This window comes from Mytilus californianus, unplaced genomic scaffold (genome assembly GCF_021869535.1).
Source record: "Mytilus californianus isolate M0D057914Y unplaced genomic scaffold, xbMytCali1.0.p SCAF_5, whole genome shotgun sequence".
Taxonomy (NCBI): domain Eukaryota; kingdom Metazoa; phylum Mollusca; class Bivalvia; order Mytilida; family Mytilidae; genus Mytilus; species Mytilus californianus.
The window spans coordinates 15,600,668-15,618,995 of NW_026262701.1; the positions used below are offsets into that span (position 1 = coordinate 15,600,668).

General features: G+C 31.7%; 1 protein-coding gene across 1 annotated transcript in view; it reads right to left on the minus strand.

The window, feature by feature from the left end:
* The window catches only part of LOC127703108 (uncharacterized), a 42,228-nt gene that overhangs the window by 14,901 nt on the left and 8,999 nt on the right, over positions 1–18,328 (minus strand). The window contains exons 9-25 of the mRNA XM_052207549.1: positions 18,070–18,303; positions 16,941–17,070; positions 16,050–16,538; positions 15,330–15,483; positions 14,797–14,935; positions 14,470–14,601; positions 13,459–13,536; positions 12,993–13,065; positions 12,284–12,396; positions 11,249–11,405; positions 10,466–10,699; positions 7,967–8,176; positions 6,854–7,035; positions 5,221–5,422; positions 4,005–4,156; positions 2,017–3,307; positions 598–851 (exon numbers count right to left, since the gene is read on the minus strand). Coding sequence (XP_052063509.1) covers positions 598–851; positions 2,017–3,307; positions 4,005–4,156; positions 5,221–5,422; positions 6,854–7,035; positions 7,967–8,176; positions 10,466–10,699; positions 11,249–11,405; positions 12,284–12,396; positions 12,993–13,065; positions 13,459–13,536; positions 14,470–14,601; positions 14,797–14,935; positions 15,330–15,483; positions 16,050–16,538; positions 16,941–17,070; positions 18,070–18,303 — 4,224 coding nt within the window. The remainder of the gene's footprint in view (positions 1–597; positions 852–2,016; positions 3,308–4,004; positions 4,157–5,220; positions 5,423–6,853; positions 7,036–7,966; positions 8,177–10,465; positions 10,700–11,248; positions 11,406–12,283; positions 12,397–12,992; positions 13,066–13,458; positions 13,537–14,469; positions 14,602–14,796; positions 14,936–15,329; positions 15,484–16,049; positions 16,539–16,940; positions 17,071–18,069; positions 18,304–18,328) is intronic.

Genomic DNA, 18,328 nt, shown 5'->3' on the forward strand with positions numbered 1-18,328 from the left:
AATAATGCGACACGGTGAGTATCGCAATAACAAGAACTTGCATTCTGATACCTTATACATATATCTGTATGCAGAGTTTCCTGAAATCGCAATAATTAATCTCGCATTTTTGTTCATTCTTCAAAAATCACAATAATTTCTGAATTTACAGTAGCTTGTTCTACACTCTTTGGATGAAATTATATCAAATTTCCATATTGTTCGCTGGTAGCTATTGAAATGCCATGAACAAATTTTTCAACACTGCAATGAACTCAGACGATTTGACTTTTCATAGTTTGACTATTAAACTTCAAAGATTAGTTTCTTCATTTGAAAATTTAAATGTCTTCACATAATGGATGATCTGAACACAAAGTAAGTTAAAGTAGGTGAAATTGGCCACAGCTTATCAAACTTTAGAGTAACAAATATATACAGCTCAATGACCATAAGGGTATAGTTGTAGTGCTTTTCATGATTTGATAAGATACAATTTTGTAAATATAAAGAAATTGCAATTTCAAAACTTTTTTTTAAATTGGTTTAAGATTCTTTTTATAGCAACCGATGTTTTTAATCCATTCTTTAAACAATCAGTTTGCATATTTTATTTACCTCGATACAATTCAGTCTGGAAAGTGTGTCTACCATGCCTTCGTCAATCAAACTTTGATAGGTATTTCTATGGTTATTAAACAGGAATACTTGCACCAGTGGTACACACTTTATCATGTAGTTTTGTAAACGTGGGGAGAGTTTGTACCCGCTGGGAATGATCTGTTCCTCGACAACCTCACTGAGATGCTCAATATCACACATTCTCAGAACTCTCATCATGGCATCAGCATTTGTATGGTAGGATTCCCTAACTGTAATAAAGCAAAATTATTTCCTATCAAATATTTGAGATGTACATGAAATATCATTCACATAAACATATTTTAGAAGTTGCAGTATCAACTTTGTAGAGGTTTAACTTTGTGTCAGAGGTGATTTTCTTAGATAAATATTTTAATGATTTTTATTGTTTATATATTCATGTGGAAGAAGTAATTCCCTTTTCAAAATTTTCGCTATATACAATAAAAATAATTTTGTATTTTTTTCTTAACAAATTTTCATGAATTTTCAGTATTCATTAATTTAAGGTTGTAATTGAATCATGAATTTCAGAAAATAAATAATTAAAAAAATTGATAACAGTACTCTTAAGTAATGGCAAATAATCTGAGAGTACAAATAGATAAACAAAATTGCACACACTGAAATGTCTTGCCTGCTTCACTTGTGATGATTGAATTTCAAACCATACACCAATATAGAGTAGACTATTGCTTATAGGAGCTGATAAACAGACCTTTATTATGAAAAGAGAACATTAACCAATGAGCCATAAAAATGAGGTCAAGGTCAGATGAACCCTGACATACAACATGAACACCATGCAATCATTCCATACACCAAATATAGTTGACCTACTTCTTATAGTATTTGACAAGCAGACTGTTACCTAAATAACTATGAAAACTTAACATTGACTAATGAACCATGAAAATGAGTTCAAGGTCAGATGAACCCCACTAAACAGACATGTTCCCCTAACAAATATTCATTACACCAAATATAGGTATTCAATTACTCATAATGAGTGAGTATTTCACATGACAAAAAAACTCAATTTTTTTTCAAGCAGTCACTAAACCATGAAAATGAGGTCATTGACAATGGTCATATGACAGACGGAAACTTTGTAACATAAGGATTCTGCCTACAAGGCAGAAGTATTCATGTCTTCTACCTTCTGAAATGCAAACTTTTATACAAATACTTGACACAGTCGACATCAGATTGTAATACCTATGTCTGGCATTCAGTGAAAAAATAAGTACAAACTATTCTTTGAAAATTTATTTATAGCTAAAAATTATATAGTGAATTTTGTTAACCAACTGCTGTGTTTTATAAGGTGGAAAATTAAATTTTTGACATTTATTTAGTTGATTTCTTATATATTTGAGCAAGATTATAGCTTACCTGAAGCTCTAACATTGTGCTGCCCTCTACGATGTTCATTTTCCTCCATCAGAACAAAATGAACATTGTCGTCATTCTTAAAGATATGTTCATATTCATTGTTGTCAGCAATAAGAGGATTTTTCTCAATTGATGTCCATGTCTTTCTTTTTGTTGGAATGATATTCTGCCCTTTGAAATGACTCAACATTTTCTTCTTTTGAATTTCATAAAACATTTTCTTGGTTTCTATTTCTAGATCATTTTCATCAATATACATTAAATCTCCTATAATAGACAATATTTTCATGACATCATGTAATGTCTCTGATTCCACCCGATTCTGTGAACTAGCAACATGAACAAGTAGTTCAGAATATTCTCCAACATCTGGACAGGTTTGAATTTTTCCAGTCCTGAAAAATTCTCTCAGACTAGGTGACTTAGAATAATTCATAAACCTAGAGAGAATCTTCTTAATGCCAATATCAGCATGAATCTCTGTTAGAATATCCTGATATTTCTGGAACAGTTCTGTTTTGTCTTCCCACCAAACTTCCTGTCGGCTAAGCATCTGACCAGCAACATTGACATTAAATCTTTGTTTACTAGGATCTCCTCTGTCATAACTTTTTGTCTTCACAGGAACAAATATGACTGGTTCCTTGTCTAATAGGTCCTGAATCTGCTTCTTGTTTAGATTATCCCCAAGGTAGTTGTACAAATATTCTATATGGCTTTGTGAAGTTACAAATAATGTTGGAATACTACCATCAGACCTTTGACCCCATTTTTTCAAACTACTGATTAGATCCTCTAACGATACATCAGATTTCAAACCCAAAAAGTTTGCAAATGAATTTTTATCTGTATTGAACGGCCCATCAACATATGTCACAGTGTAATGAAGCAACTTTACAATCTTTTCAAATGGATAATATAATGTGCAAGGCTTCTGACAGCAAACTTCTTCTGAATACTTAATGGCACCATTATTTCCCACTTCTGCCTTCACTTCAATGGCAGGTAACCAGTCACAAGTTTTCAACCAGATACAGAAGGACGATTCAACATCCCTCTCTTGTTTGTTATCCTTTCTGATTAGTTTTGTTTTTGTGTATCTAACAAATTGTGTATCCCAGACCTGATCTAGGTATTCACAAAGGGATTTCATCTGTTGTTTGTAATGTTGAGGACACGTGTTGGATTTCAATAGATCCCTGATTTCATCACAGCTGTAATCTTCTATAACACAACCCTGGCTGAAGTCTTCAGGATACAACTGTTCTAAAGAGGACCAGGCACTTTCTTTCTGGAATGGAATTCGATAAAAAATGAGCTAGTCATTCAGTGTACTGAGTAAGCATATAGTTACCAAAAAATCTCTTCATTTATATCTAAACAGAAATATAAAACTGAACACATTATAAGATAAATAAGTTGTCCAAAGTTAGGTCTGCTGTTTGTATGTGTTCACTTAAATTCATTAAAAACATTCTATGCCAAAAAAAACCTCAGACAAAATCTGAAGTTAACTGTAAAAAAAAAAGTCTATTTATTAGTAAAATACGGAAAAATAAAAATAAATATTTTCAAAACTTTGCTCTGGATACTGTCTTTTGGTCATAAACAAGCTTCTGTCCAAATTTTATAAAATTCCATGAAGGTTTGACAAATTTATTGATGACTGAAAAACTTTAACCTCAGACAAAATCTGAAGTTAACTGTAAAAAAAACCTAAGTCCATTTATCAGTAAAATACGGAAAAATGAAAATAAATATTTCCAAAATTCTGTCCTTGATACTGTATTGTATTTTGGTCATAAACAAGCTTCTGTCCCAATTTCAGAAAATTCCAGTTAGGTTTGACAAAGTAATTGATGTCCAAAAAAACTTTAACCTTAGACTGAACTTAAATGTTGACAACGCCGTCTAAGAAATCTAGGATCGCTATGTCTAGCTTTCGCAAAATAAATTTTGCAGACTGAATAAAAAAGAAAAACACATACCACTGATTCAGAATCCAATTCCACCTGTACAGGTCTAACTGTGATGAAATCAGTGATGCCAAGTCTGCAGAAAAATTTGTGCCATTTTTGTTTCTCTGTGTTACTGCTCTGGTCCTGTATGTATACACTGTCTAACAAACACCAATCATATCCTGAAATAAATTCCAATATATGGTATAGTACCAGTTACAATATCACTTCCCTGTTACTAACCTGTTAAAACAAACAATTTTAAATGAGGACCAGCTGATGATGTAAGGATAAAAAATTAAATGTCAGTATTTTTTTTATTTGCAATTTGTCAAATTATTATATTTCTTTGGGTAGAATATGAAGACTAATGCAAGTAGTTAAAAAAAACTCATTGTATCTGTAAAAAACGATTTCTGTTTTATGAATGATGTCACATGCCTTTCATTGAAAAATTGACAAGGATAGACATGTAAAACATCAAAAATACATGATTTGCTGGAAGTATAAAAGTATGCCTTTTTATAGGAAAAATTCTAGAGAGTTAGAAATTTTTTTAGTGAATGTGAGTAATAAACAAACTTAAATAGTCTAATAGTGTAAAAAATTCTGTTTTACATGTATATCCTCTTAATCTTATCTTTTATCAGCAATTTGTACATTTTCCCTTTGATCTTGCTGCCTAATATTTTTTTACCATGGACAGGACTTGATACTGGAAAATATTAGGCAATGACGTCATGTATCAGCGTAGCAACTTCACGTGCAATTTATTGATGAAATGCACGCGACTTCATTCATACAACCGAACAACTATCCCGACATTTCGTATGCCTAAAAGTAGTTTTACTAATTATTTCATTTTATTTCATATTCTCAACAAAAAAAAAAAACATTCATTTAGGACAAATTGCCGATAAAAAGAATGATAGCATTTTATTTTTTGATACTGACTTCATTAGCTCAAATTTCAGCTCGCCCTAGCGGGATCACATGATATTCTTGCTGATAAAGCCAGTATCAAAAACAAAAATGCCATTATTCTATATATAATCTGTAGTTATAGTCACCTTGGATTTTCAATGTTGGAAGAGAACCATGAAAGTATCTGTACATATCTTTTATCACCAAAAGCTAGTAGTAAGGTTATGTGTTTTAGACAATTAGTAAAATTTAACTAATTCAATTTGAGTAACTGATTACAAGTTTTCTTCAAAAAGTGTATGTATAAATATGTAAATATTACCTGGAAAAATTTGCATCAAATTATATTTGTTTCCATATACAGGTGTGAAATGAACATTGTCTTTTTTAGGATTCTTTTCACCCTGATTGGTCATCACTATGGCAATATTAGCTAACTCATCCATATTGACCAATGAGCTGTTCTTTTCTGTCTGTTCTTTAATATAAACCAGATAGCTAATCAATGTTTCCCTGTTTTTAACCTATAACAGAATAAAAAAAATGGATTTTTAATTTCTGAGGAAACCAGATGGACTGCAAATTATTCATATACATTACAATTGATTTGAAAAAAAAACATTGGTTTATCCTCTTTTATTGAAGTGTTTTATTTTATTTTTTTCGTTTTGGGGGAGTTGGGGGTATATTTTTTTCCTACTTTAGAGACTAATATATTTTTGTTTGATATGGGAAATTCAATAAACAACTTGAGATGACTGTAGTGGTGAAATGTCATTCATGTTTATAACATGCATTCTGAGAATTTGAATTAAACACATGGAAAAAGGGGCATGCATGTGGAAGAACAAGAGTAAATTAAATATGTCTCACAAGCAAGAACTCACAAAAGGATACCCCCACCCCAAACTTTGATTATCTCCCTTTTAACATGCTTGACTAAGATTATATTGCTTTATACACATCCTCAGTTAGTGTTCTACAACTTTAAAATAAAGTTTCATCAATATCCATCTAGCAATTTGGGAAGAGATGTACATAATTATGAGACAGTCAAATCTGTATCAAGCAGTCACTCTTGGGTAGTATCAATAGTGACCGCTCAAGAGATGGTGAACTTTGAAATGAGGTTCCGAAACAAATTTGAATCCGAGATCGCCTATGGTCAGGATCGGACCAAATTGTTTGAGTCTTTTCAATCGATAGAGTTATGGTTCTTGTGTCAATGAAATAAAAAAAAATGGCAGATTCTGGCGCTGTAAATTTGCAGAAAGTATTCAAAATATATTAATTTCGTAGAGAAATACATCGGTGATATGGTTTTCAATGGACACAGAAAGGAGTGGAACACGAGGTATTCACACATTCACCTCGGTTGCATATCGGTTGCAAATGGGTTCGGATTTTCATTTTGACTTCGAAACTGAACACATATATTTTTCAGCATGATTATTTTGGTAGTTAAAAACATTAAAATGAACGTTGTTAAAACTCGAAATGAATATTTCGGGCAACAAATAGGTGACCACTGACTGCCTTAGACAGGTGACTGCTGTTTTGAGTTAAATTATATAGAGAAAACGTTTGGGAGGGTGTGAAAGTGATCTTTAGAGGCAGGTGACCATTAAGGCAGATTTGACTGTACTATTACTGCATATTGCAATATTGAAGTACATTTTTGTAATTAAGTTTGATTATCTCCCCTTTAACATGTAGGACCAGGAACAAATTTCTTGGAAGCTTATATTCAAGTAGTGTTCTACAACTATGTAAAATTTTATCAATACCTGCCAAATCCTTTACAAGGCATTGTGCTTACAAGGCACATGGACATGCAGACATATGGTTGAACAGAGGCATTCCTATATATCCCTAAAACTTTGTTTGCATGCAGCATAAAATAAGAACTGGTACATGTACTTACAAGCAAGAACAATTCTCCTCTAAGGACTTACCTTCCACATATCTGACTTTAACACAGGAAGTATATGGTGGTTGATAACATCATTTGGTGTTAACTGACAGACATCCAGTTTTACCAACATTTTCTGAACCTGTGAGTTGACCTCATTGTCAGGAGCTGCCAGAAACAATGGATGGACGGTTTTCATGTCTTCTTGTAGATAAGATATTGGATCTACAAAAAAGTATATTATACTATTTTAAACCAGCATAACTGGATCTAAAGGTTATAAGCTGCATGAATTATTCATTTACACAACACTGTACATATGGAGAATTTTGCATGTGTCTTATTTTTGTGGAAGAACCATGAAGTTTACCCTTTAGTGAACATTTCATTGTTCATTAAATCCATTGTACAAGCCAGACACAAAATCTTTTATATGTTATTCCATATTGATATTCCCATAAAAATCAGGATAACAAAATTTTCTTTAAATCTTCCAAGGAGTAGTTAAAGTTAATAGTCTTTTACTATTGTTTTATGTGATATATAGTTTGCACAGACCCAAGACCAATTTAAGATTTAACAAGACCAATACCAGGTTTGGACCTGCGTTACTGCATGCAATTGATTTAGGTAACATGTATACTGAAGCATTACTGATCATTTCTTTTCATTTAAGGCAAAACAAATGTGATGAAAAATCTTACTTGTACAATGAGTGTTGTAAAATTTCAAAATATCAGCTAACAGGAAGTGGATGCCTGGCAGATGTGGAAATTGCTAACTGAACATAATCAAGCTGCAGACAAAAAATAAACTTATTTCCTTCTGTTCGAGCCAAGAAAAATTTTCCATGTACAAATAGTGCTGTAAAATTTCAAACTATTGACAAACAGGAAGAGGTTGCATGGTGGATGTAAAATTGCTTACTTGCTATAACTCAACATTATCAAGCTACTGACCAAATATTATTCATTCCCTTTCATAGAAACCAAGAAAACTTTGACAAAAGTTTCCTACACAAGGTCTTTCCAATGGATGGAGTCAAGCAGTTACTAGACATGCTTTCTCCCTCGGTGTTGCAGGTAAAAAGAATAATAAAAAATACAATATACAATGTAATACCTTAAAATTTAATATTGAACGATTACTTGCATACCTCTGTACTTATGTGATCTTGCCATCTCTTCCAGAGACAGAGGAAAGAAGATAGTATTATCCTCCAATGATACATAGACTTGTGAAGCTAGAGGTATGATATTCATCTTCTTTAGTTCACTGTAAATCTCCTGGTTGTCATGAAATTCATCTAAGCTACGATACACACAGGCTAACCATTTGGCTATTACACATATCCTGGTATTGAAATCTTCATAAAGAGAAAAACACAATACTATGATACTTTAGTCTAAAATCATAATTGGAGCTATCTTTCATATAAGTAAGAATGAAACTGGTCCACAAGTTATAGTCCCTAACAATCAATGTATTCTTTAAGCTCAAAATTAGCAATTATTCATTTCTGATTCTTTGATTCACTTCAAAATTCTGTAGTTTATTGATTATGCACATTTTTAAAAAATCATATTTTTTTTTAACTTTACAATCATATTCACAAGTGCATTCTTTTATTGAAAAATGAGAATTTATTACTGTTTCTTTGAAATCCATAATTTTTTTTTATCCTATTCTTAGAGTAATATTAAAGACATGTACTCAATTATTGACTTATAGTATGAATCAAAGAAAAGGATATTTTACAGAGGAGATAACTCTTACACAAATGGTTAAAATGAAAGGGGAGATAATAAACAGGATGTAACAAAAAAACAACCAAACCTTTACAAAATTTGGTAAAATAGCCCACAAAAAAATAGAAATCTCTTTTAATGAACTCTTTTGAGGTAGCTGCTAACATGGCATCTAACAGGTAGGAGCTGAATATCTTTCTATCTTTAGGAATACACATATTCAGAATTGGACTAACACATGAATTTATTTAATTCAGATATTGGTCCCAGATTCAGACAAGCATAAATAAATGATTAAATGCTTCAGGAATATGGATGCTGAGACAAGCAACTAGCTTTCAGTAACTGTTGGTACTCTCACATCAGTACTCTGTGTCTTTTGTGTTTTTGTTAGCGTTTTTATGTGCTTTGTACTAATCTGATGAGTTAAGCCCTTTTCAACTCATTTTTATAATTTGTTCTTATGTTGTACTGTTAATTACCACTGTCCCAGGTTAGGGGTATGGTTTGACACCAGCAAACATGTTTGACCCCACCACATTCTGTATGTGCCTGTCCCAAGTCAGGAGCCTGTAATTTAGTTGGTGTCAGACATGTGATTCTTCCGGCTGGAGTCAAAATCTCCCAATTTTTACGCCCTCTTCCGTCACTCCCGTTAATAATTCAAATCTTCCGTTTTTTCAAAATTTCAAACCCCAAAAATTTGTCAGTCTCTACTTTTTATTACCATCGATGTCAACATTAATTACGATTTTGTGTCACTGAAAGGTAATTTTTACCTGTAAATCAAAGAACTTGTATAATTATATGGCTTCACATGACAGCTTGCGTGTCAAACATACTATTAATCAACGATTTTTATCTCAGGCTAACTGCCGTTATGTAATAAAAGCTTTGGGTATTTGCAAACACTTAAAAGAAATTTTGGGTTTTTTCCCTTGTTTTATCATGTTTTAAGTTATCCTCCTTAAAATAATGTAAATTGAATTAAATAATATGAATGAAATACAAATTGAACAAAGAATCATATAAGGATGGTAATTTAATGATTTTAAATGCCATAAGACAAATAAAAATATATTATTTTGAAAATTATTTGAGAGATCTATACTTCTTTTCAATGCTTAAATTGAAATTTATAAGGCATGTATTGACCTTATATAGTGACTAAGTGAGTGTTTATGCTTAATCTGGCTAAATGAAAATCAGCTGAAAAAAATGCAATAATTCTTAAAATCATATAAACATTTATTAGATGATGGAACTGAGAAACACACTAATGATGACAAAGATGAGGAAAGAAAAAAAAATCACATACAAATAGTATAGCTTTAGTGTTGACAAATATTTCACATGGTAACAATACAGAGAGAATATATTAATAGTAATACTGTTATCTTAAAAAAAGGGGAAATATGTAGATTTTTAATATCAAAATGAACACTGAACATGGAGATAAATATGTCGATAAAAATAAATCTCCAGTTATTAGGCCCAAACTCCATCTGAAAATTTTCAAATCTCCAGTTGTGACTTGACAACTCTGTCACATGACAACTCTGTCACATGTATGGGTTGTCGTTAGTTACTGTATATCATATTTGTTTTTCGTTTAGTGTTTTGTACATAAATCAGGCTGTTAGTTTTCTCACTTGAATTGTTAAACATTTGTCATTTCAGGGCCTTTTATAGCTTATTATGCAGTATGGGTTTTGCTCATTTTTGAAAGCTGTATGGTAAACTATAATTGTTAACTTCTATATCATTGGTCTCTGGTGAAGAGTTGTCTCATTGGCAATTATACCACATCTTCTTATCTTTATAAATATATATATGCTTTTTAGAAATAAAGTAATCAATCAATTTTTACCAGATGACATATCTAAATTACTTTTGAAGATAATTACCGTCTTCATTGATAGGTAACATTGTAATAGCTTTTCCTATCTGAATAAGGTGGCTAACTGTTAGAGATTCTATTCCTAAACACTGTATCAGCGTAGGGTTCAACATGTCTGCAACTTCTCTGTGAAGGTAGAAAAGGTCCAAATGTTTCTGTAGGAACTCTGGTGTGACAACTTCATGGACCAATGAGTCCTTTACTGTGACAACCTGTGTTGGTAACTTCCATAATACATCACCTGAAATTTAATATTGTTTTTATTTATATCTGTTATACATAAACTGTTTAGGAGATACATGCAAAAAACTAATCAACTCATGAAATTAAATTATGGATTTGAGATGGTTATGAAAACAAGGATTTGGATGCACTGTTGTGATTTAAATAGCCCCTCCCAAAGAGTCAGAAAACAGGAAGTAGATGTCTGAAAGTTTCGAAAAGCACTCACAAGCTACAACTCATTGATGAAAATATTTGTATTCATTCAACATTTTGAATATCAAAGAATCTGCAAACAGAAAGCAGATGTTTGACAGATCTCAAAAGTAGGTGGCATTACCAAGTAGTAGTCAATTAAAGTAAATATTTTCAAAAGACCTTTTCTGGATAAACCTTCACCAATATAAGTTAGAAGGGCTTTGTGTGCAAGAGACACAAAAGCAGAAAACATCTATATCAGGAATGCTTAAAAACAAAATTTTATAGGACATAAATGCAATTTGAGTGTTAAAAAATGTCAAACAATGTATGAGTCCAAAATTATAGACTATATAAGGACAAATCATACCACCATTGTAGGGCTGAGTTGGTAGACAAGGCTTAGCTCTAAGTTGTTTAAGAATCTGTGTGGAAACAGGTCTGAAGAAATCTAGTATTTCACCCTCTACTGGAACAAACTGTAGAAAGTTTATAAGGGCCTTCATTCCAGTAAACTCTTCATGATTCTGAAAAGAGTATGGTAATTATTAAATCTCCATTTAAAGCAGCAGACACAAGAAACATATGTTACAATATACTTTATCAATAATTGTACACAAAACATTGTAATTTACAAGCACCTGATGAATCATTTACTCCTACAATACATTACAAGGCATGGATTCAGTATCAATTAACTATAAACACTAGCAATATGTAGTTCATTTGATTGGATTCATATTTTGTTTTGTTTTTTTGGTGCTTAAATTCATATGGCATTTACATTGTATGTGTAAATCAAACAATAACTGAGAATAAAATATGTGTGAATAATCCCTTAGAGCCACAACAAAACAGTCCTTACAAATCAAATACAGTTTCTATGGGCCATAATTCTGTCACTAAATAGTCCCATGGAAGAAAAATTTAGTTTGTTAATGATCATTACCTTCTTATGAAAACAAATATTTATTCAACATATGCAGGAATGACATAGAAAGTTTGTTCGAGTACAATTTTCTTTAATTTTGTATGTTCAAGGGCTGTAAGACAATTGGAAGGACATCAAAATCTATTTGAAACAAATTATCCAACAGTGTGATGCAGTTTGGATTCATGTTGGGGTATAAGGAGCATTTCCTCCCTGTTTTTTATTCAATCCAAAATAATGTAAAAATTTGGTACAACATCAAATTGCAGGACAAGCCTATTACAATTACACACTTGATACCAGGTCATCATTTTCAAGCACAACAAAAAATATATTTTGTTTGAAGGGAAGTAAGGACAGAATCATGAATATATCTGCTCCATCTACTGAGTGACAAAGCATTAAAAAATAAGCTTCATTATTTCACAGACATACAACGTTAACATCAACTAAGTATAAGGTAGAAAAATTTACCTTGAAAACTTCCAGAGCCTCCAAAAAGAGTTTGTGGATTTCATTTCTAATCCACTGATTCCATGCACTGTCACAATCCACATCCTCTCTACTGGAAGGAACATCAAAGTCAGCTGTGAAAAAATACACAAAAGACTCAAATGTTTGATATACAATACTTATGAGGAATAGCTTTTGTAATGCTTTAATATTTATATGACAGATTCCCAGGACAAACCTTCTACAGGATCTCTAGTGACACTTTTACTTGCTATTAATTTGCTATTTATAATTATTTTGTTCACATTTTGTTCACTATTTTGTTCACTATTTTGCATACATCATATATTCAAATTCATAATCATGTATTCATTTTCAAAGTACATTTTAAGAGTGTCTGCCTATATAAGTCTTAAAGCTATAGAGGTATGAAAAATGCGTACATTTCTATAAAGTGTCAATAGAAATCACTTTTAAGTTATAAAAGTAGAAAGAGGACTAAACATGTCAGCTCATGTTAATAGTCTTGCTTATTTAGGATTAAAGTTTCTGTATTTATAATGACTGACATGATTGAGAATGTTTTCTTGTAAGTGAAAACAGTTAATAGGATTCCACACCTAAAAGTCATCACTAGGAAGTAGGCAAATTTTTGTTGTTTAATTGCTGTCTTAGTGTCCTTTTTTCATACATACACTACAGGATATATATGAGGTACTTTGGTACTTACCCTGGATAATAAATCTAAAACCATAACTCCTCAGTGGAAGGAAGGCAAATACAGGCTGTTTAGGTGGCATAACCTGCAAAAAAATTCCAATAACTTTCTAACATTTTATTGAGAATTCAGACAAAACTTTAAATTTAAAAACTTTTAAAAAAAATTAAAAGTATTTAATTTTCAATGCATATTAAAATAATTTTTGATTTTTTTACTGTGATTTGAGTGTCAAGTGTTTCACTCCACTAAATGTAATTCATTCAAAAATATTTACAAAACTGTTCTGGAGAGACACATCAAAGTAATCGATGTACGTTATGAATGTAAAAATAAAGCATAATTACAGTCCTTTAACGGTAGATTTAAATTCCACTTCATTTTTACTGTAATTGTGCATTAACATTGACCAAACATACATTTTCTTTTGGCACGCAGATATAAAACTTAGTAACATAAAAAATTTATTTCAACTTACCTTACTTAAGACACACTGATCTGACAGCGGGAACGCCAAAGATATCTCTGTAGATTCCACTTCAACTCCAGATTTGGCCTACAAATAAAAATTAGGTTTATTTTGAACCTTACAAGCATTTTCATTTTCAATAAAAAAAATACTTGGTTGTCATATTGTTTGAGGATAAGCAGAAATGTATGATAGTAGACGAACAAAGAAATACATGCTGCATTACTTAAAATCAATATTTCTCATGTATCTTGGTGGTTTAATACCATTTTATATATTTGAACAGATATTTTTGTACAGGTGTGAGATAAAAAATTCAAGACATACCTGGAGATATGTTTTAGAACAGGTTTGAGTTAATAAATGTTTAGCCATACCTGAAGAGATATTTTTGAAAATAATTGAGGTAATAAAACTTAAACCATACCTGAAACGATATTTTTGAAAAGAATTGAGCTAATAAAAGTTAGCCATACCTGGAGAGATATTTTTTTACATGGATGAGTGAATAAAAGTTTAGCCATACCTGGAGAGATAGTTTTGTACAGGTGAGAGTTTATAAAAGTTTCGCCATACCTGGAGAGACATTTTTGTATAGGTAAGAGTTTATAAAAGTTTCACCATACCTTGAGATATTTTTGTACAGGTAAGAGTTTATAAAAGTTTCGCCATACCTGGAGAGATATTTTTGTACTGGTAAGAGTTTATAAAAGTTTCGCCATACCTGGAGAGATATTTTTGTACAGGTAAGAGTTTATAAAAGTTTCGCCATACCTGGAGAGACTTTTTTGTACAGGTAAGAGTTTATAAAAGTTTTGCCATACCTGGAGAGATATTTTTGTACAGGTAAGAGTTTATAAAAGTTTTGCTATACCTGAAGAGATATTTGTGTACAGGGACATACCTGGAGAGATATTTTAGTACAGGTGTGAGTTAAGCCATACCTGGAGAGATATTTTTGAAGCCATACCTCTAGATATATCTTTGTACAGGTGTGAGTTAATAAAAGTTACGCCATACCTGGAGAGATATTTTTGAAGCATCCAACATCTTCTTAACAACTAGCCATCTATCTATTCCATTATTATGTTCTATTTCTATCACACCATTACCTAAATCATTTCTTCTCATCACCTGGGAGGAATTTTCTACCTGCAATTATAATTCCTGACAAGTCAATTCAACTTTAAAATTCACTGCAAATATTATTGAAAAGTTATCTATAAATAACCTATAGTGACAGCTAGACGAAATGTACTTTTCATATCTTAAATAAAAGAATAAAATGAGAATAAAATGATAACAAATTGTTACATTTTGGGATTGTTGAGCCAAAATAAAACTAACCTTGTTATCAATAGTAATTTCTCTCAATCTGTGTAAGAACAGCAGTAAAGATGGATGAATGTCATTAAATCTGGCTGCTAATGATCTCATATGAATCTTCATCTCTTCTTTCAAGGGAAGGACTATCTTTGTTGTCCAACTGTAATAAAAAGTAATGGGAAACATCAACCAGTCAGCCAACAAGAACATTCATGAAGCTGCCTGTAGAATAGAACTTTTCAACAAAGCAAAGTAGACCAGGCAATACAATTATACAAATTTTTAGTACGATTATTGTACTCAGATTCAGAAATCAAGCAATCTAAATACTGGAGTTGGTGTTTTCGAGCACAAATTTTGTACTCCAAATACTGAGAAAAGTTTTACGATCAAAGGCCAGGTGAACTAAGAACAGATTTTTTCATAAAATAATGACCTTTAAATTCAATAATAGATGCAAAATAAAAAAATAAAAATGCAATAAGGTTTCACTTATTGAATTAGCATAAAATATTTAAAAAAAAACTTGCATATAAAAATAAATATGTGTATACCTTTCATATGCATTCCATTCATCTTCTATCCAGTGTGGTAGAATGTATCCCATTGGTCCACTCTGTACATCAAAGCAGATATGGTAGCCATTGGAATGTACCTCTGGTCTATCAGTCACACGAAACACTGACTTGAACCCTATACCCTTTTGACCTGCAAAAGAGATAATAGATAATATGACCAAGCTTCTACTGAATATGTAAAAAGGTTTTATCATTGGCTTTCATATAGTAAAATAAAGGAAAAGAAAGGATATTGTATATTAATTCATGACACAAAATCTCTACACTCACTAGACTAAACCCATACTAGTAGAGCATACGAAGAGCTTTTATTCTCTGCTCTTCTGCCAAGTGTCACAATGAGACCTTCACAGAGCAAACAATCACATCTCACTGCAATACAACCACTACCAAAGTAACATGTATAAATTAAATGTAACAGCAAAAGACAAATTTGATAATTTTTCTGTCATTTTATTTATTGTTAATTGGTCTCCCCTGCGTCTGTATTACTTAGCTCATCATTCTGTATATACCAAGGCTGTGTGAAGTAAAGTGATTCATCTGACCTTAAGAACTTTGACCCAGACTTATTAGGGATGTTATAATGTTTTACCCAACATTGATAAGTTTGAGTGGACAAGTGAAGTGTGATTTTAGGGCAGTGCCTAAGAAACTAAAGGTAGTTTTTGTGGCACAAGATAGCTAAATGTATACCTATATATCCAAATTTGTGCTTTCCTTTTGTACTTCTTCCTACATCACAAAGTGCTTTGATATTTTTCTCTAAAAATCCACTCTCATTGTTGAGAACAATCACTCCATCTGTCTGCATAATAAACTTTACAGAAGCCATCTGTCCATTTCTAGCTAGGAATTCTGGGTAATCATTGTCGTCTGCATTCTGTATCAATTCCAGCACAAAGTGAGTATCTTTACTGTACAAATCTTTTGACAGACGATCCAAACTTCTACCAAGTCTCTCATCTTGAACTATTTTCAATCTTTGTCCATCTTCATTTAATTCTATACCGATTCCAAACTCTTCTCTACGAATAGTATTTACAGCTTTTTCACAGACATTTATAAATAGTTCAGATTGGATTTCTTCATCAATCTTAATTTCCATATCCTTCAAATCACTAATTTCTTCTGCTGAATCTTCCTTTTCCTTGGTTGTTAGTGTTATTGTCTCACTTATGAATTCTAATTATAACAAAAAACAAAACAATGTCAACTACCTAAATACATATATTCAAGTGTATTAGTTCAACAAACAAATTTGTATAATAATTCATTCATAGTTAATTCAGTTGCTCAGTCTTTAGTTTTCTATGTTGTGTTTTGTGTACTGTTGTTTATCTTTACATCATTTTTTCGTTTTTTTTTTGCCATGGCACTGTCAGTTTGTTTTCGACTTATGAGTTTGCATGTCACTTTGGTATCTTTCGTCTCTCTTTTTTAGATACCAACATGTATTAAAAATTTTGAATTTGGTCCCTTCAGTTTGATTTAATGATACAAACTGTAATTGTGTATTTTTCTAATGATTCAAAATATCTACAAAAGATGGGAAAACGTCCTGCAAAGTCTAAGTAATGACATTACCTGACACCTCATCACCTGTCAATGATGTTTTATCTGTAGATTTGTCATTTTTTTTGTCAATGTCTCCTTCTAACAGGATTTCACTGAGATCAGAGCTCACTGATGCTGTCTCGAATTCTTCTTCATCTTCCTTTTAAAAGATCAAATTTACTCAAAATAAATTGGCTGTCTGTTAATGTCATTGGTTGCTCAATAATCTTAAATTAACAAAGCATTAATATATCTAATTTTTATTGTATGTAATATAGGAATAATGTTTTGCTATCAGCAGTCAGTTTGGTTCAATTTCCTCAAAATAAGCTAAAAAATATCTCTGTGTTATTGTTGACTTGCAAGTCAATAATTCAACTAATTTGAATCCTTTTTCATGCTACCTTTTAATCTGACCTTTGGTGGAGATGGTGCATATGTGTTTATTCATTAAAACAAAAAGAATGTCAACATCGAAAACTGAAACAAGGGAGCCACCAGGAATATGCGTTTCGTTGACTGATCTGGCCTACAAAAATCCTTCTTATACTGCAGGTAAAACGATGATGTACATATTTTTTTTTAACCTATAAAATGAAATCAAACAGACCTAGAAAAATCTGATTGCAAGCGTGCTTGATATCTATTTATATTCATATTTATATTTATGTTTGTATCAGGTTATATGACAGTTGGTAGTCTTTGGAGGTCATCTTGATGGATAATTAGATGGTGTCTGGCTTAAATACAAAGAAATGGTGATACATTATAGAGAGCCCATGCATTGTTAATTAACCGGTTCTTTTGTTGGACTTTTTTGTAATTTGGATATTCATTTTTGTGTTATAAATAAAATATGAGAATTTTAGTCAAACTGGTGAATATAAATCTGACAGTTGATGCCCCTTTAAAATATTTAAAAAAATGTTTTTCAATGCCATTGATGTTAAGGTAGATTGAATTCAAATTTGAAAATGAAAATATCATAGCATCTACGTAGAACATTGAATGCATGGGGTTTTGACAACCAGTGTACATTGATATCACAATAGCAGTTATAAAACAGTTTCTTTGTAGAGTAGAAATGAATTCCCAAAGGATTGCAGAATATCTGCTGACCAGTCATTTTACGTTACCATTAACCTATCTCGTTACAAACCTCTACTTCATTGTTGTCCAAAACAATCATCTCAGCCTCCTCCTCTGGTACGATTTCTACATCTGTCATCATTATCTGACATTTCTGTTGTATCTGACTCGTCCATTCTCCTACCCCCAACATACATCCTAGTTCCTGTAGTCTGTTAGTGTCGTCTGCTGTCTGACATGCAGATAACAATAAAAACTTGGATTTAGATGATCCTACCACCTGTCCTAATGGCTCTAAAAATATCTGAAATAGACAAAAAAAAAATCAA